The 20,987-nt window shown below is 36.8% G+C and overlaps 1 protein-coding gene across 4 annotated transcripts in view; it reads left to right on the plus strand.

Annotated features, from left to right (window-relative positions):
• The window catches only part of LMBR1 (limb development membrane protein 1), a 141,420-nt gene that overhangs the window by 43,868 nt on the left and 76,565 nt on the right, over positions 1–20,987 (plus strand). For all 4 annotated transcript variants that reach the window (XM_082662070.1, XM_082662067.1, XM_082662068.1 and 1 more), the window contains one exon: positions 7,022–7,125. In XM_082662070.1, the coding sequence (XP_082518196.1) occupies positions 7,022–7,125 (104 nt within the window). The remainder of the gene's footprint in view (positions 1–7,021; positions 7,126–20,987) is intronic.

A 20,987-nucleotide genomic window follows, 5' to 3' on the forward strand; every position in this document is an offset into this window, starting at 1 on the left:
GAGAGAATAAATTTCTGTTGTTTGAAGGCACCCAGTTTGCGGTACTTTGTTACAGAAGCCCCAGAAAACTAATATACCTTGTAACATATTCACTAATATACTGTATAACAATTCCAGGGATTAAGGCATGGATATCTTTGGGGGTTCACTCTGCCTACCATGAGACCAGCTGAGTACAAAGCAGGAAAATACAGCCCATAATGAAGAGAACAATCAGTCAAAACTTACAGTTGCCGCAGATTCAGAATCAGTAGACAAGAGCATTGAAACATTTCTTGTAAGTATTTCATATGTTCCAGAAGCTGGAGGAAAGACTGAACATAACTGAACATATTGAGACATAAAAGATGTAAAAAAAGAACCAAATAAACTTCTAGAGATGAAACCTGTAATACCTGACATGAAAATATATTGGATGGGATAAAAGCAAATTAGATATTTTTGCAGAAGAGATTAGTGAACTCTGAGACATAGCAATAGAAAACAGTCTAAAAAAGAAACAAAAAAATGACTGAAAAACTGACCAGGGCATCAATGATATAATTGATGTTCCTAAAAGACAAAGCGTTAAGAAAAATACTTGAAAAACGGATGGCAGAAATATTTCAAGATTAGGTGAAAACTGTAAACCCTCTTATCCAAGAAGCTCAACTAACCCTAGTGACAGGAGACCTGCCAAGATACATCATCAGATTGGTCAAAACCAGTGATACGGCGAAATCTTAAAAGCATTCAGAGAAAAAGACATAAAGTACAGAAGAGCAATGATGCGAATTCCAGCATATTTCTTGTGGGAAAAAAATGCAAGCCAGATGGCAGGGTAGCAACATCTTTAAAGTACCGAAAAAAGAAAGCCCCACCAACCTAGTTCTATATCCAGTGAAAATATTTTTCCAAAACAAAGTCAAAATAAAGACAGTGTCAGATATACAAAAGGTGAAAGTTCATCACCACAGACCTATACTACCAAAAATAAGGGACATCCTTTAGGCAGAGGCAAATTGGTAGAAGATAGAAATCTGGATCTGTGAAACAGAACAAAGATCACTAGAAGTGGCGAATTTGAGGGTAAATATAAAAGAGTATTTCTATATCATATAAATCTTATTAAAAGAGAATTGGCTCTTTAAATAAAAAATAGTAACAGTAAATTGTGAGTTTTATAATGTGCAAATAAAAGCACATGACAACAATAATGCAAGGGCAGGAGGAAAGAAATGGCAATAGACTGTTGTAAGGTTCTTAGGCTGTACATGAAGTGTTGTAGTACCTCTTTTTTTTTTTTTTTTTGCGGTACGCGGGCCTCTCACTGCTGTGGCCTCTCCCGTTGCGGAGCACAGGCTCCAGATGCGCAGGCTCAGCGGCCATGGCTCACGGGCCCAGCCGCTCCGCGACATGTGGGATCTTCCCAGACCGGGGCACGAACCCGTGTCCCCTGCATCGGCAGGCGGACTCTCAACCACTGTGCCACCAGGGAAGCCCAGAAACTCACTTTAAATGTAAACACACACATAGGTTAACAGCAATAGGAGCAAAAAGATTTACTATAATAATTCTAATGAAAAGGAAGATGGTATAGGTATATTATTATCAGAAAAGGGTAAGGAATGTTATCAGGCATAAAGAAGATCATTTCATAATGATGCAGGGGTTCACTCATCAAAAGAACATAGTAATAGACGTTACCTATTATCTACCTAAAAAATACCATTTATTAAATACCTATTAAATACATGAAGCAAAAACTTACAGAAATGAAAGGATTAATAGTCAAAATCACAATTCAGACATATCACTATCCCCTTTTCAGTAATTGATAGAACAAGTAGCCAGGAAAAAATTAAGGATTTTTAACACTTAACTAACTTGGCCTAATTTGTATTTATGGAACACTCAGCCCAACAATAGTGAAATACACATTCTTTTCAAGTACTCTGGGAACATTTACCAAGAAAACCATATTCTGTGCCATGAAACTAGTGTCAGTATTTTAAGTCATATAAGATATGCTCTCTAACAACAGTGAAGTTAAATGGGAAATCAGTGACAGCAGCATATCTAGAAAATCCCTCAAGTGTTTGGTATCTAAATAACATACTTCACAATAACTCTTAGGTCAGAGAAGAAATCAAAAGGGAAATTTGAAAGTACTTTGAACTCAATGAAAATGAAAATAAAACATTCCAAAATTTATAGCACAAAGATACCTATTTTAGAAAAGATAAAAAGATCTTAAATTAATTCCTACATCTTCCACCATAAGAAACTAGAAAAAGGAGAGCAAATGAATCCCAAAGTAAGAGGATGGGAAATAAAAAAAGATGAGAGGAGAAAGGAACAAAATAAAAAACAGAAAATGTAGAGAAAATCAATGAGAGGATCAATAATATTGATAAGACTTTAGCCAGATTGATCAGAAAAAAAAAGATACCAGTTATCAATATCAGGAATGAGAGATGTGATATCACTACAGATTCTACAGCTGTTAAAAGCATATAGTGCATATTATGAACACCTTTATGCCAATAAATTCAGGAACTTAGAGAAATGGAAAAATTCTTTGAAAGGCAAAAACTACTGAAACCCTCTCAGACATTGTGGAAATGTTGCAAACATTCTCACAAAACTCTAGGCTAAGAAGACTTCATTTTCAGTCCTCCCAAATATTTAAGGAAGAAATAATGCCAATTCTACACAGCCTTTTTAAGAAAATTGAAAATGAGGGAATACTTCCTAAGTCTGAGGCCAGCATTACCCTGATACCAAAACCAGACAGACATACATGAAAACTATTGAAGAATATCCCTCATGAATATAGATGCATAAATTTTAAACAAAATTTTAGCAAATCAAATATAACAATAAATAAAAAGGGTAATACATCATGACTTTTGACAAAATCAATGAATTTAATTTACCATATGCACATACTAAAAAAGAAAATTCATATGGTCATCATAATATACACAGAAAAAGCATATGACAAAATTCAATGTCCATTCCTGATAAAATCTCTCAGCAAATTAGGCATGAAAGGGAGTTCCCTCATCCTAATAAAGAGCATCTATGAAAACCCTACAGGTAACATCATACTTAATAGTGAAAAGCTGAATGCTTTTTTCCCTGAGATACCCTCTTACCACTTGTATTCAACATGGTTCTGGGGATTTTTAAAGAATAAAGGACATTGAGATTGGAAAGGAAAAAGTAAAACTCTCTGTTAACAGATTATATGACTATATAGAAATTCTGATGGAATCTATTATAGGAAAGCTATTAGAACTAATAAGTGAATTTTGCAAGGTTGCAAAGATACAAGATCAATATATAAAACTCCATTGCATTTCTGTATGCTAGCAATGGATAACTGGAAATTGATATAAAAACCAGTGCCGTTTATATACAGTAGAATCAAAAATATGAAATGCTTAGGGATGTGCGAGACCTGTATACTGTAAACTAGGAAACGCTGCTGAGGAAAATTAAAGCATACTGTGATAAATGGAGAGAAGTGCCGTGTTCATAGATTAGAAGACAGTCCTGTAGAGATGTTAGTTCTCCCCAAATTGATCTATAGATTCAACACAATCTTAGTCAAAATACCAGGATGAGTTTTTTGTAGAAATTGAAAAGCTGATCTAAGATTTTAGATGGGAATTCAAACGACTTATATTAGCCAAAACAACTTTGAAAGAGAACAAAATTGGAGGACTGACTACCCAACTCAAAGATTATTTTAAGGCCATAGTAATCGATACTGTGCTGTATGCATTAGCAGGAAGATAGAGAAACTCAACAGAATAGAGAGTCCAGGAATATATCCAAACATATTGTAAATTTATTTTTAACAAAGGTGCAAAGGCTATTTGGCGGAAAAGGCTATTTTCAACAAATGGTACTGGAGCAATTGGATAATCGTAGGTAAAAAATGAACTTAAATCCATATCTGGCTCCATATACAGAAAGTAATTTGAAAGAATCGTAGATCTAAATGTAAATCCTAAAATTGTAACACTTGTAAAAAGGAAATGTAGGAGAAAGTCTTTGACACTGGCCTAGACCATAATTTCTTGGGTAAAATAGCTAAAGCATGATCCGTAAAGAAAACATTGATAACTTGGACTTCGTCAACATTAAGAGATTTTGTTCTTTGAAAGATACTGTTAAGAGGATGAGAAAACAATTCACAAAGTAGGAGAAAATATCTGTAAATCATATGCCTGATAAAAGACTTGTATTTAGAGTATATAAAGTATACTCAGTAAGTAAACAGACAACCCAGTGAAACAATGGGCAACAGAGTTGAAGAGACATTTTAGCAAAGAAGGTGTAAATGGATGGCACATAAGTTCATGAGAAGATGTTCACGTCATTATTCGTTGGGGAAGTGCAAATTAAAGCAGTAATGAAATACCACTGTACACCTATTAGAATGGCTGAAACTGAAAAGACTGCCTATACCATTTTTTGTCAAAATGTGGCTGAGATTTGAATTCTGCTGGTAGGAATGTGAAATTATACACCCACTTTGGAAAACATTTTGGCAGTTTCTTAAAATGTTAAACGTACACCTACTATATGACCCAGACATTGCATGCCCACATATTTACCCCAATGACACGAAAGCCTGTGTCCATACGAAGACTCATGTGAGTGTTTGTAACAGCTTTAGTTGTGAGAGCCACAACCCAGATAGCAGTTTGCCTATGGATGGATGCAGTGCAGTAACTGGATTCAATCTGATACAAAGGGATAGACTACTGATACTGCCACAGTGTTGAAAAATCTCAGAAGAATTGTGCTAGGTGACAGAAGCCAGACAAAAACAGGAGTACATACTACACTTACCATTTATAGAAAATTTTAGAAAATACAGTCTTTTATAAAGTGTAGAATCTGGCTGATGGAGAGTGGGGTGGGATAGGGAGTGGCAGGAGACACTGGTTATAGAATGGTGTGAGGAAACTTGGGGGTGATGGATATATTATGTTGGTTATGGTGACATAACTGCCACATTTTATGAAATTGTACAATTTGTAGTTTATATCAATTATATAACTCAACAAATTTTTTAGAAACTAATATTTTTACTTTTTATATATGTCGCGATTTTCTGCAAAGTGAACATGGATTCTCAGAAAGTATGGTACTTTGGTACAGGGGCTAATTAGCACTGTGTGTTGGTAGCCTCTGGAGGTGTTACTGTTATTAAAAACAAAAAGTCATTAAGTGCTTATTTTGTGACAGGCGTGATGATGGTTGTTCAAGTATTATTTCACTGAATTCTCAGCACCACCTACAGACATGATCCTCAGCCTCATTGTATAGATGAAGAACCTGTGGCTTAGAAGTGTTGTCACATGGAAGTGCAGACAGGGCTCGAACCCAGGTCTGTGTGAAAGTCCCGTGTGTGCATTTGGCCACCATCCTGTGTGTTCTTCCTGGTTATTAACACGATACAACAATTGGCTGTAATTATAACCCCTTTGAATGAAGAAAAGGGTTAAGATGTTTAGCATCTTTTTTTTAGAGACTGAAAAGTATTTTAGAACATTTTCTATTTTTATTTATTTATTTATTTTTGCGGTACGCGGGCCTCTCACTGTTGTGGCCTCTCCCGTGGCGGAGCACAGGCTCCGGACGCGCAGGCTCAATGGCCATGGCTCACGGGCCTAGCCGCTCCGCGGCATGTGGGATCCTCCCGGACAGGGGCATGAACCTGTGTCCCTTGCATCAGCAGGCGGACTCTCAACCACGGCGCCACCAGGGAAGCCCTGCATTCATTCTTTTTGTTTGTATTCCATGCTGTTCCAAAAAGGATTTAGGGTAGTTATGAAACATATGTTAATTTGTAACTAAGGCAGTTGAGAACTAGTTCCTTGGTTCCCTGAGAGCTCAGTGTGTAGTCTCCATGTGTCTGGAAAGGAAGCTCTGTGAGGGCAGAGGTTTGTGCTCTGTTGTTACTACATCTCCAGTGCATGGAACAGTGCCTTGTAAATAAGGGTGTTGAAAGAACGTGAGTTGCCTGTTTTCAGAAGCATTGGATCATAATTGTATGTAGTACATTGAATTTGTATTTAGCATAATTTTTATCTTTGATTCTTGATTTTGTAAATTTTAATGAAGATTGTAGCCATCAGTTTTAAAGTTAAGTGTTTTACCTATAAAAAGTGAGATGTTGGTCCAAATATTATCCCAGTGACATACCTAAAGTTCTGTACTTTTAAAAATCTAGTCTTATTATCATCTAAGTTGCTTTTTATTGTGATTTTATCAGTGCAGAATGTGCCAGAAAGGAAAAAGGTGATGTGAGCTTGCTTGCCCCTCTTACATTTTCTTTACCGCTTGCAGTTGCTTACTAAAACTTCTACGATGTAGTGGTTTTTAAAAATCCCAGGAATTAGTGCACCTACTTGCAGGCTCTGCAGCCGTGGCAGGTTTTGTATAAGCAGCCTCTGTCATTTTGGGGGATTGCTATGAAGAGTAAATGAGTTTGTATAATATCTGTAAATCACTTAGAATAGTGCTTGGCACATAAGGGCTCAATAAATGCTAATTATTACTTTTCAGGTTTTTATGAGGCTTAAATTAAACAAGATTATTCATGTAAAATGTTTAGTAGAGTATCTGGCATTCATTAAGTGCTCGATAAATGCTACTGGCTCTAATTTAAATATTCAGGTGCCGATATGTCTGAAGAGGCTGTGTCTTTGGATCTCTGCATATGTCATATGTTTAGTGAATTTATTTTAAAGCATGAGGAAAAATTATTGGTTTCTGTATTGGCTTTTCCCAATAGTTACAAGTTACAAAGTTATAAAAATTTTATAGAAATATGTAATTATTTATCTGATTTCTAAGTTTAGGTCATTTGTTAGGCCTCTCTATTCAAGTTTATGTTTATTTTTACTATTAAAAAGTACAGAGCTTTGACTGATATTACAATTTAGCACAGTAATTGTCTTTGACAAGATTGTCAGTATCTAAACTCATCTTTCTTGTCTTGTTACCCTTCTTGCAGGTTTGTGGAACCTTGCTTCTCTCTTTTCCAACCTTTGTCTATTTGTGTTGATGCCCTTTGCCTTTTTCTTTCTGGAATCAGAAGGTTTTGCTGGCCTGAAAAGGGTAAGTGAATCATGTTTTAGAATTAAATTTCTTAAATGAAGAAATAAATATCATTCACATTGAACTAGAAAAAAGTAGGCTTAAACAACCATTTGACTGGAATGTAAGAAGTTTAATTAATAATAATGTCTTGTTAATATTAATAATGTTTTTACAATAGTGGTAACAATGTTACATATTGAATTATTTTACATGTCTGCAGGGAGGAAGTCATCTTTTGACCTTTGAATGATTTTATACTATGTGCAAAGTTGGTGGAGTGTTCTTTTGTAGAATGAATAAACCTGATACAATAGCTATTATTCCTTTCTTATTCCAGGATCCTGTGACTTACTGATATTAGGTGAATGTGGGAGCGTGAGAAGTGGGCAAAACAGGACAGTCTGCAAGAGCATCTTAAACAGTTAATCCAGACCTTGTCAATGGTAGTAACTCCCTCTGTCCTTGAATAGAGCATTTTAAAGTGAAGGGAACAGCATTTCCATTTATAGCTTGTGGAGCTGTTTGCTATAAAAGTTTGGAATATAATGTGAAGATTTCAGTAGTTAGTACTTTTGGGGTGACTTTTAAACCTGACAAAATAAGTTCTAGTGTTACAGTTTATAGACACATTGTACCTTTCTAATTTTTAGTTATGGTTATTCATATTCATATTGTGATAGATGGTTGGTTTCATATTTAGTGAATGTACTGAGATCAGAATGGATGGTTGGGTATGGCGGTCAAACGTACATTGAGAAAACTGGCTTTTTTTTAGAAGATGTTGGGGGTAGGAGTTAATTTATTTTTGCTGTGTTGGGTCTTCGTTTCTGTGCGAGGGCTTTCTCTAGTTGTGGCAAGCGGGGTCCACTCTTCATCGCGGTACGCGGGCCTCTCACTATCGCGGCCTCTCTTGTTGCGGAGCACAGGCTTCAGACGCGCAGGCTTAGTAGTTGTGGCTCACGGGCCTAGTTGCGCCGCAGCATGTGGGATCCTCCCAGACCAGGGCTCAAACCTGTGTCCCCTGCATTAGCAGGCAGATTCTCAACCACTGTGCCACCAGGGAATCCCCGAGAAAACTGGCTTTTATATATTAGGTTTGTTTTTTATAATGACGTATGTAAATTATTTAAGTCATCCATATAATGGGAAAGACTTGCATAGTTTCAGTTTAAAAAACTCTTTGTTGATAATTTCTTGAAGAATGATAGGAAGTTTTGCTGCTGAAAGGGATTTAGTTCAAACCCTCCTTTTATAAGGAGGAAATGGAGATCCAAAGATAATGTTATTAAATTGTCTAAGAACCACATATGTACCATTGCAAAACTAGGACTAAAACCCAGGGCTTGCTTCTAACCTCCCCAGAGTGTGCACGTTCTTTACCGATCAGCACTGTGGAGAGGCAGTTAAAGCCAGCCAGGTAGGTGACAGGCCAGGCACCGACGAGGAGGGAGGAGAAAGGACCACAGCGCGCGGGCAGAGGAAGGGGCAGGGTAGGGCTTTGCGTGGGGACGCCAGCTAGTAGGAGAACAAGGAGGGTGTGACCTGGGCACCCAGACAGAGCTCAGGAGAGTGAAATGTAAAACATGACATCAGAACGGGGTCGAAAAGGAAGAGCATGGAGAAGAAGCAAGGTCATCAGAGACGCTTGAGAAAGCAATTTCTGTGGAATTTTGGAGACTTTTGATGGATAGTCACACATTTGACAGAGTTTTACTAGGCACTTACTAAGTGGTAATTACTATGCTGTTAAAGGAGCTTGCTGGGTACAGAAGTGAAAAGACAGGTTCTTGCCTTCAAGGGATTAAGAGAGGATGACCTCAGAGACGAAAACAAGTAGCATGTGGTGGATGAACTTTTATACAACGAGTGGCTGTGAGGGGAGGTCTTGATTTGCCTGGAGAACTGGGGAAGCTTCAGGGAGGGGTTAGCCTGCACTTGAGCTGAGACTTGCAGGTGAGCATTCGAGGCTTGAGCAAAGGCCTGGATTCTGCCTGAATTGAGGGAGTGGCTGGCTGATGCTCAGCTGTAGAATGGAGAATGGCGAGAGACCCCTTGTCAGGATCAGATCCCGGAGGCCTGAGTCCTCTGCCACATTGTTTGGGTTTTATGCTGTAGACAACAGGGAGTTGGCAGAGGATTTTTGAAAAGAATTTTTGCAGCTACTGTTTTATTTAAGCATATTTAGAGATAAATACACGTCAGAATTTCAACATATGTCAGTAGGGAAAGGAGTACATGCACCACACAATGCGAGACACTGTTTGGTAGAGATGTCACCATACTGAATCAGTCATGCACCTGGCTCTGTTAAACAGAGCGTTTCAACATATGTCACTAAAGTTGCCATGTTGATGTTTGCTTTAAACATGCACGGTGCTGCCCTCTCCCTAGCTCTGTCTCATGTGTAATCTTATCAGGTACAAAAGCAACTGGTAAAGCTCAGTGTTAAATATATTTTCATGTTTGGTATTAAAGGTGTGCTACCTAGTTTATGCTTTTCATAAAAATCTAGTTATTAGTTAAATAAATTATTTTAAAAAGCAGTGTGCAATATGGACAAACCCCTTTGTCTCCAAATTATTTCCCTCCCTTCCTGTGAACTAACCAACTAGAAAAGGGACTTGGCTGAATCTGTTGGAGCAGAGTTAGCACCATCTCTAGAATTAAAAACAACGGACACAAGAACCCAGTGATTTACTGTTCTCCTGTTCCCCCTTGTAGACTAAGGTCAAAGGGGAGAATCAGCTTGAGGAGGGGTATAAGAAGGTAAGTAAAAATATTTTGCACCTACAGTTGTACAGCAGTTCTTCCCTCTAAACTGTTTACTTCTAGTCTCTTTATACATGATTAGAAGAATGCCTTTTCTAAGCACATCTCTGACTGTGTCAGCCTCCTCAGAATTCCTCAAGGTCACCAGCTACATTTCATGGTCTCAGAGGGGACTGATGTGTTGAGTGATTGTAGGGTGCAGTTGACATGACCAATCCAGTTAATTCCCAAACACGGCGAAGGATTTTTAAAAAATATATTTATTTGGCTGTGCCGGGTCTTAGTTGCGGCATGCGGGATCTAGTTCCCTGACCAGGGATCGAACGCGGGCCCCCTGCCCATTGGGAGTGCAGAGTCTTAACCACTGGACCGCCAGGGAAGTCCCCACAGTGAAGGATTTAAAAAGAGGGGGAGAAGGCAGAGCTCAGGATGGTTACCGTTTCTTAGAATCTGGTAGCTTGGGGATGAATGGGAGTTGCAGAAACCAAATTAAAGTGTTTTGTCTTCAATGCTGTTAAAGGAAGGAGGGAGATGGGGTTGTGGCTTGGAGGAGAAGAGGTAGAATAATTCTCCTATTAGTATGCTGAGGGAGGGGCCAATGGAAGAGAGACTGCAGGTACTAAGGTGAGAAAATTTGTCTTTAGTGTCAGACTGCCTGGGCTGGTTACATCATCTAAACCTCAGGTTTTCTTTCTGTAAAATGGGTATAGTAATGATAGTTACCTTACTGTTTCATTTGGAGGATTAAATGAGAGGTGATTATTCGTGTAAAGCATTTAGCCCAGGATTTAGCTCAGTAAATGTTAGGTATTATTGTCACTGTCCTCGAGCTTCATGCATTTGACTGATAAGTATTCTAGGAAACATCAGTGTTATATGGATAGATCATTACAAAGCAACTAAATAGCGTCAACTCTTAATTATTCATGTATTATTATCTTAGGCGGTCTTAAGATTCCAAATTATTTTTCCCATTTTGAGATGGCATGTACTGAAGCAGAATCAAAACTGCCTAAAGAGAAGGTGCATCTACAGGGAACTATATTCAATATCCTGGGATAAACCATGATGGAAAATAATATGAAAAAGAATATGTATGTATAACTGAGTCACTTTGCTGTACAGCAGAAATGAACACAACATTGTAAATCAAGTATACTTCAATAAAATTAAAAAAAAGAGAAAGAGAAGGTACATGTAGACCCTATTAGAAATGTTTAGAGAGCTTTAAAATCAGGGTAATCATGGCATGTTATTTTACAATATTAAGCTTTTTCAGTTACATAGAATTTGCAAGGGTTATTATTAGCATTGTATATTTAAGTCTAAATGTGTTAGATATATGTTTGAGCCTTGCAGTATTATGCCTTTCCGTTATATAAGATCTTCTGGTATTTACTTGCACAGGTTCTGAACAGTGTTTGGTGAGATCTGTAGCGCTTTCCACAGAGCTATAGGTTGTATCGCAGTCAGGAACTCTGCTGCTCTGATGAAGGGGGTTGGTCGCTGACATCTTTGACACAGCTGGCTGGCAAGCATGTATATATTTGTGTGTATCCCTTTAAAACCCTTTGCTCATTGGTTACATTTGACATATCTACTTCCAAGGCAACATTGAGGAGAGCTTAGAAAACACTTCTAATTGGTAGATTTCAGCACAATAACTTGAGTAAGGACAAACTTGTAATATGGTTAAGTTAAATTTCCTTTTTTTTCCTTTGGCCACTTCCTGGTGTTGTTTTACTATGCTGAAGTCTGGTGGAGCCCCTAAATGGCATATGGTCCCACCAAACTCCCATTGATTCCCCTGGGCAATCGATTTTAAAGCAGCCCCTTGCATATTGTGCCGAGATGCGGAAATTGGCCACTGGCCATGGCGGATGCAGAGCTTGAATTGAAAATCAAATTAAGCAGAATTCTCTACTTAGTTTTTAATTAAACCACTATGTTAATTCAAACAGGACATTTTAGGCCTGGGGGGGTTGACCATGTCCGTTTAAGGGCCTTGAATTGCCTTTCTTCTCTCTCCTTACAATGGCGTATGTTTCTTTCTTATTGGGACCATCTCCTAGCTATTCCCATTCTTTACAGATCTCGAGGGTAGGAGAATGTAAGTGGTCTTGATAAAGCAAGGTTTTTTCTTTCTTTCTTTCTTTTTTTTTTTTTGTTAAGAAGGTACCTTTTATCTTGGAATTCTGTTAGCAGTTAAATTTTTATTTAATCTAGATTATTTATATTATAGGCTGTCACCCGTATATATTGTAGCAAGCATTACATATGTTCATGTGTGTTTGAAGCTGACCCCAAGCTTACACCTTATGTTTCAACTCTGGTGAAGAGGTTGCGTCTGGTGGGTTTGGTTTTTGTTTTGTGGTAGACATGTTTTCTCCACAGTTTTTATCTCGGTTGCTTAGTCATACACCAGAGTATGAGAGTCTTGGGGCTGACAGCGCTTCTGTTCAGTTACACTCAGGTCAGTTGTGTGAGTCTCTCTCCCCACTCTGCCTCAGAGGGACCTCTAGATTATTTGGGGTGATGCCAGAAGGTGTTTTTCGATTGCGTAATGAACCAGTCTAACCTCTGGCTAGGGTTTAAATGGGAGTTAGGAATGTGTTTGTTTCATATTGTGTCTTAACATCTTACTTTGAATTAAAATGTCATAAGGAAAAAAAATGTCATGAGGAAAAAATTCAGCAACTTAATGAAAGTAAATAAAACCCTTCAATGACAGATTATTTCATGAACCAAAGATGTTTCTGGGAGCAACTTTATATTGTGCCTCACGTTAATGCCTATCTTTGGTTTGAAGTCATGGTATAACATTTAACATAAGTGACAGCAACATCCTGACCAATTACCTAAGCCATCCAGACACCCCCAGATGTCCAGAACATAGCACACGGTCTGTAGGATTAAGAGGTTAGCTCCTAGAACTTCAAACGAAGTGCTTGATAATAAAAGCAAAAAGTACAAAATCTGAGGTGACTTCCTTTCTTAATTAATTAGACTGGCCAGGTGGAAGCCAAGAGCTGGGTGCGGTGCTTGGAAGGTCTATAAAGCTGAGCACCGTGACAGCACGGTAGAGGGGAGCAGACATCGCTCTAATGTGTTTCTGTCCTGTGTCACAGTTTGAAATTGTCCTGGTTTATGTCCCTTTTGGCAAACTTACATAAAAGTGACCTTGTACTGTATTTTATGACCAGATGACTTTTTCCCCCCAGTGGCTAATTTGTATCAGGCCTCCATCTTAAAGAGACACAGAAATGAGTAGGAAGTCCAGCTCGGTCTCAGTGAACTTTCATTGCATTCTTTCATTATTTTTGCTCGTTCTTGCCACTGATCATCCATAAATTGTTGGAAATGAGTGATTAAGGAAGTGCTGCTTAGTGTTAGTGGCACATGCGCATATTTGCATGGTTTTTTGTGGGTGAGAGGAAATCACATACAAAAAGGGAAACTCCTGCTGGGAACCTTTCAAGGAAATTTACCTTGGGTCTCGTTTTGATCTTGGTGTTTATTACAGAAAATGGAGTCATATCTCACTAACTATTGTTATGTGTTAATTTGATTTTCCAACACCTTCAAGAAAAAAAAATCCGTAATTTATTAACAGAATTCCTGTACCCTCTTCCAATTGTGAGGACTAATTTTTTCCATAGAAACAATATAGATAAGAATGATGATTTTCAAAACATTTGATTCTAGTAGTGTTGTTACATGCAAGGTTCCTGTTGGAATTGTGACTCTACTGTAAAAGGCGTGGTTATAATAATGTAAACTGAGCAGTTTCAGACATTGAAGCTTGACGTATAGGATGTCAGAGAAAGAGAGAGAAGATTATTATTTTGAAGAAAAGGGTACATTTATTCCATTTAAAAATTATTTGAGTTCATAAGGATTTTGAGTTAAAAATCATTTAGTTAATGAAATGACGTTAATTTTGTCACTCTTCTCAGTACAGCTGCATGTTGGAGGCGACTAAATTATAACTTCAGTAACAGTGTCAGTTATTGGTAAATAGCACATTGCTCAGTTCCTGCATACCTGGTGATGGTATGATACTCTCTCTCCATTTATCAAAAAAGGAGAGATTTATACTGTAAGGCTAGATTGTCTCTTTATTTGTGTAAAGAGTTTTGTATAGTGGCAAAACTATAAGCTCTGGCTTTCAGAAGACCTGGACTTAAATCCTGACTCTTCTTTTACCGACCTGGAAGTCCAGGCACGGTTCTTAGTGTCTCCATCTGGAAAATGGGCTGCAGTTCTTACCTTGTCCTCGGGTTACTCCACCAAATCTGTTTGTAAAGCACCAAGACACAGCAGAATTGGCAGTTATTATTAGGGACTTAAATGTACCAACTGTGAGCAAGTTGATAATGAAATCAGGAAGATTTGTGTGGTATAACTTTATATGTGGTAGCAAAACGATGTAAGAAATTAGAATGGCGTCAACATAGCTTTGTTTATTTACTTTTTGAAATATAAATGGTTTTATTTTGTAACAGTATAGGTTGTAAAAAGAAGGTATTTAATAGGTAGCTGAATTTCAAACTTTATTTTATATGATGATTAAATTACCAACTAATGTCTCATAATTTGTTAAATGAGAAGTTTTGGTAGGGAGGAAATATAAAATCACCAGGTTCAGATTTTAAAGTAATTATACTTTTAATTAAACTGGCTCTAATACTTGAATATTCATAAAACAATTTAATAGGAATAGCCATTGTTATCAATTAGAGTCTCCTTTCTAAAACTTTTTTTGGGGGAGTTGAAAACTACCTACCCTTGGTTAGAATGAACTTTATTTGAAAGTAAAATTAAATGTCAGATTTAATGCTGACTAGAGAGCTTCTTACACAATTATGATACATACCCACGGACCTGTAGGACGAGAGCTCACCCAAGAGGCTAGAATTTGGATTGTTAAAATCTTCTATTTATTTGGCATTTAAACTCATATTTATTTGTCTGTAAAATCATTTATTCAGCATGTCACAGTGTTAACCTTCTGATCTCTATGAAATGTATGCCAATATATAGCTGGAACTTGATATATTACTTTACAACCCATTTATTTGGCCCGTTTGTACCAGAAATAAAAGTTGTGTATTTAGACACATCAAAGGCAATGGGATTATTTTGACATTAGGTAATATTTTAGGTTGCAGTATATTATGTACTTTTCTTTAAACTTAAGTCATTAATAGTTATACTACTTAAAAATTTATTGGTTTGCACACTTTCTGTTAAGGAAAGGAAATTCTCATCTAGAAAGACAAGTTCTTACTGTTCTAGAGTGATTGACTTTTAAATCAATTGAACTGTTAAAAAAATACATAAAATGTATGTTCTTTTAGTTATTAAAAATAAGGTGAGCAGGCAAAAACAAAAAATAAGGACACCCGAACAGTAGAATAAGAATTAAGTATAGTGAAATGGTCAATTTAAAGGAAACGTTTCCTATTATCTTTCTTGGAACACAAAGAAGAAATTTTAAGTTGTTTTATAGCGCTGGATTTAAATACGTTTATACTTTCATATTTTATTTGGGATTACTTGATATTAATGTTTCTCTTTACACATTAATTAATGAGTGTTAAGTTTTATAAGCAGTCTGTTTTTAAACAGACTTGTGAAGGGCTTAAAAAATTTTTTAAATCCTTCTTGAAATATCAGAAAAACTTATCTGATCTCTTAATGATTTTTGCTTCCTTCTTTTTTTTAACATCTTTATTGGAGTATAATTGCTTTACAATGGTGTGTTAGTTTCTGCGTTATAACAAAGTGAATCAGCTATACATATACATATATCCCCATATCTCCTCCCTCTTGCGTCTCCCTCCCACCCTCCCTATCCCACCCCTCTAGGTGCTTCTTAAATGCCTAGAATTAAATGATATTTCTGATTTTTTTAGAAGATATTTAATGAAGTACCTTATGTTGTGATAAGAGCTTATTGCATTATATAACAAATATACTTTATTCTGAACAAGATTTCTCTTCTCTTTCTGTTATTACCTTAGTTCAGGCTTCATCATTTCTTGGATTATTTAAACCACTGTCCATCTGTGTTTTCTGCTTCCAGTTTCATTCCCACACAAAGTAACCTTCACACTGCCTTCTAGCACTGTTTTCTACATAATGCTATTATCTGTAACTCACCTCCATAAAATCTCCAAGGACCAAAACCGAACAGGCACAACAAAACTGAAATGGTAACTGAGTAAGTGATGCCCTAGTTAGGGCAGGGAGGTAGTTACAAGGTGGTACAGGACCATGGATGCATTCAAGCTAGGAGTTGGAACTGAAGCTCCACTGAAAGTCCTCAGCCAAAGGGCAAACTTGTTACACACACACACACACACACACACACACACACACACACACACACACACACACACACACACACACACACACACACACACACAGTGATGGGGAGCGTCTGTCAGCCTTAGCTCTGGGCAGAAGTCTCCCCTGAGAGTTAGTCCACAGGCCTCTACCTCACAGGAGTTGGGGTTCGATATTACTACCTGTATTGTTGGGAGACCCCAAACCAAGAAATTAGCATAAAGTGGTTTTCAGAGTATTATGTATCATTTTATCATTTCAACCTGATGTATAATATCATTTTAACATAACGTATAATTAAATAAATTTTAAGTGGTTTCAATAAACATAATTAATGTTGCTTTTAGAAAGTTGATTTAATGTAATTAAGATTCATCATATGTATAAATTTTTGAGCTGGTCCTATTTATGACATAGGCTATTTAATTGTCTTTAACTTAATTGTGTGAGAAAACTCAGGACTTGACAACAAACATATAAGCAAGCCTAAACAAGACCTGATTACATTTTATCCAAGCTTTTTTCCATTTTAATCTAACACTCTTTCTTAGTAATTTGATACTGGTTTAGTTCTGAAAGTGTTTTTATTCCTTCAGAGCCAAGGATGAATAATGTAGTCTATTCTATTTTAGCTACTTTTTCTGTGAGTTTTTACAAAGATCTAATATTTTAATCTATCTATAGTTAATTTTGTGAGGTGATTAAAAAGAGTGAATATAAGTAAACTTTTCTGTTATTCAGTTATTCTAAAGAAATGTGTACAGTAATATTACTCTTACCTATTGTTTCTTAATATTTAAAAATTCTTATGTATAATTACACATCTTTCTGGACTTTTTACAGCTTGTAGTGCCTGGAATCACTGCTCTTTTCTTACTTTTCTTATTTTCTTTTAATTTTCTTTTTAGTCTATAACTTCCCCTGGACATTTCTCCATAGATTTGATCCCAAGTACTTTCTATCATTTAGGGATTTCTCAACATTGCTACTCTGCTGATGGAACTCTTGTCTTCTACCATAATTAATTCATTCAGTTAATTCCTATTGACCACTTATTGTATTCTAGGTACTGTTGCAGCTGCTAGGGACAGTGCAATTGATTGATTGATTGTTTATGTATTTATTATATATTTTTCCTGTTTTCTGTGGTAAAAAATGTATGTGATTATTAATTTGTCATCTTGAGAGGGTGTACCTGATTCCTCTGTCTCTCCACCTGTTAGCTTTACTGGCCCTTTGTCTGGAATTCAGTTATTTGTTAATTTGGGGGCATTCTTTGTTCTTTTTTCCAGACCTGGGAGGCTTTGTGGTCTCTGCTTGAATTGGCTCTGATTTCGTTGACAAGTGTGGGGCGCAGTCTTTTCTTTTGGCCTCTCCTCTTTCGCTTTGTAGCTGTTTTGGCCTCTCATGGCCTTAAGGTTGTTTAAAGATGATCTTTTCCAATATAGTGTTCAGAAATTCCTTCTCAGGATTCCAAGATGATTTCTACAAATGTACAAGCCCTTCCTAAATGTGTCTGTGTATTCCAGGATCTTTTATTTCCCTGGGTCTTATTTGGCTTTGCATGAAGCATACTCACGAGGTTGATGGTTTTGGCTGATTCTCCTGTGTATCTTGACTTCTATCGGTTTTTCATTAATATTTTAATTATAATTTAAACAAGTTTAGGGAAAGCCAATTAACCCTACATTGTATTTTATATCATTCCAAATTACCTGTCAACATTTGTACTTGGATCATTGTGTAATTATAATTAGTGTATATATATTTTTTATGTCCTTCTTACCTTAATAATTTATTTTGTGTACATAAATTTTCTAGTGCTATGAAAAATTGTCCAAGACTTGGAAATGGGCAAAGAAGATCCTGGGTGTTCTGTCATTGGAGTTCTAGCCATTGTCTAGTGGGTGCTGGGGATTTTCTGGTCCTACCAGGGGTGTGCACCTTTGGCTGATTTTCTGTTGACTTGGCTATATTAACACCTCCTTAGGGTTAGAGTTAACTTGTAGGAAGCTGAGAGCAATGCAGAGTAATTTGTCTGATAGAGACGTAATTGATTTCTTCCTATGCAAAGGATAGCTCCAAACATTTCATTTTATTGTCCCACAGGATGTTATCCCATTTTGCATCTATTAGCAAATTGATTTTAATATTTCTGGTTATCTATGTATATGTGTTCTTCAAATTCTCCTTTGACCAGGTTTTATCAGAAATTAAAATCATGTGCTAAAGGATGTGAAGAACAGAAGGGACCAGGGTGCTCAGAGAGGAGCTGCCATCAGCAAGCAGCAGTGACACTTGCTGTGGGCTAAAGTAGAGCACATGGGTCCTGGCAGTTGAGAGCCGGTAAACTTACAAGGGCCCACCAGGGCGCAAGCTACCGAGACACCTCACCCAGAACTGGAGCCTGCTTCTCTAGATTCACTGTCACCAGAGGCAGGAGATGATTAAAGAAAGAAGCAGGACAAAAACTCTTGTGTATATAAAGATGAGCGGGGACTCAGGAGATGACCAGACGTCTGGGGAAAGTCAGTATCGTGAGAGGGACCAAATTCGATGCACTACTCAGAGTTAATAGACAAAGAAAAGATTTCAGAGAGATTTGAAAATATTTGATCTAGCATTTTAGACTTTTCTTGGCAGAGGGAATTAAGGATATCTCGTCCTCAATATTGCCAGAAATGAAAGTTCTATTGAGTCATTCTGATAAAAATCAAGTCTAGACGGTTTCCAGGATATTTCTAGCAGACGTTAAAGAACAGATAACTACAGTTTCAACAAATTTGTCTGGAGATTTGAAGATGGAACACTCACAGTTGTATTGTATGGAATTAGTGGAATCTTGATGCTGAAAGCAGACAGGATTAATATGAGAAAGGAACATTATATGCCATTCCTTTTCATGAATACTTGTGAATCAGAAAATATTAAGCTGAGTCCAACACAAAAGATCATCATCCAAAAAAATTATTTCAGCTCTCAAGGTTGGTTTAACACTAGAAAATCTATGACTGTAATTCATATTAGCAGAGTAAGTGAGAGAAAAGAATCAAGTGAACACCTCAGAAGAGACACAGAACACATCCATGAAATCAGTAACCATTCATGATTAAAAAGCAAACTAAGAACTAAAGGGAACTTGCTTAACCTGATAATGGATATCTACTCTAAGACTGCAACTGACATTGTTCTTAGCAGTAAAATGTTAGAAGTATTTACTTTAAAATTGGGATGCCATCTTGAGTACTTTTATTTCTAACAATAGACAACACTATAGTAGAGTTCTTTACCAGTACAGTTAGACAAGAAAAGGAAAAATTGAAAGAAACAAACAAAATAGTCATGATTAACAGATGATATTGTCTTTTGAAAGATCCTATAGAATCTAAAGGTAATTCCAATAAGAAAATTTAGCAAGGAAGCTGGATATAGGATTAATATAGGAAAATCAATAAATAACAGCAACAAACAGAAAATCTAATTAAAAATACCTTTTATAATAGCAAGACAACTAAGGTATGTTGAAATAAACCCAGCAAATGATTTTTAAAACCTTATTGAAATAATATATGGAAAGAAAAAATCTTATTGAAAGATGTTAAGAAGACCTAGATAATTGGATAGATATTCTATGTTTATGAATTTCTTTATATGATAAAAATACCAGTTCTCAAATTATTTTTTAGAGTCAGTGCAATTCTAATAAATTTTTTAAGAGGTTATCTTATGGCATGCGACAAGGAGATAGTAAAATTCTTTGGGAGAGCAGAGAGCCAAGAATAGCCAAAGCAATTTTGAAGAACATGGTGATGGAACTTACTCTATCAAATATTAAAAAAGGAACACAGGACTTGAATAGACATTGCTTGGAAGAAGATATGCAAATGACCAGTAAGCACATGAAAAGACCCTAGTGTCACTAGGCATTAGGGAAATGCAAATCAAAACCACAAGAAGATACTTCTCCACACCCATTAGAATGGCTGCTAGAAAATAACAAGTATTGGTGAGGACATTGAGAAATTGGAACTCTTGTACACTGTTGGGCAGAATATAAAATGGTGCGACTACTGTGGAAAACAGTATAGTGGTTGCTCAAAAAATTGAAAATATAATTACCACATGATCCAGATATTCCACTTCTGGGTGTGTACACAAAAGAATTAAAGAAAGGACTCCACAGATATTTATACACCCATTTTCATGACAGGATTATTTTCAATAGCCAAAGGTGGAAACAACCCAAGTATCCATCAGTGGATTAATAGAGAAACAAATTGTGGTATGTGCGTACAGTAGAATATTATTCAGCCTTAACAAGGAAGGAAATTCTCACACGCTACAACATGGGTGAACCTTGAGAGCATTATGCTACGTGAAATGAAGTCAGGTACAGCAAGACAAGTACTGTATGATTCCACTTACATGAGTGTCCCAGTGTAGTCACATTCATAGAGACAGAAAGTCGACGGTGGGTGTACAGGGGCTGGGGTTAGATGGGGAGTTACTGTTTAATGGGGTGCAGAGTTTGAGTTGGAGAATATAAAAAGCTCTAGAGATGGATGGTGGTGACGGTTGCATGACTGTGTGAATGGACTTAATGCCACAGAACTCTACACTTAAAAAATGGTTAAAGTGGTAAATTTTATGTTATATATACTTTACCATCATAAAAAAAAGTAAGTGATGAGCACGGCGGTTCAAATTGGTGGTTACTATTGAGCAGGTTGGTGCAGCAGGTGTGTGGTTGGGAGGGCTAC

The sequence above is a fragment of the Grampus griseus genome (genome assembly GCF_964374135.1).
Source record: "Grampus griseus genome assembly, chromosome: 9".
NCBI classification, from domain to species: domain Eukaryota; kingdom Metazoa; phylum Chordata; class Mammalia; order Artiodactyla; family Delphinidae; genus Grampus; species Grampus griseus.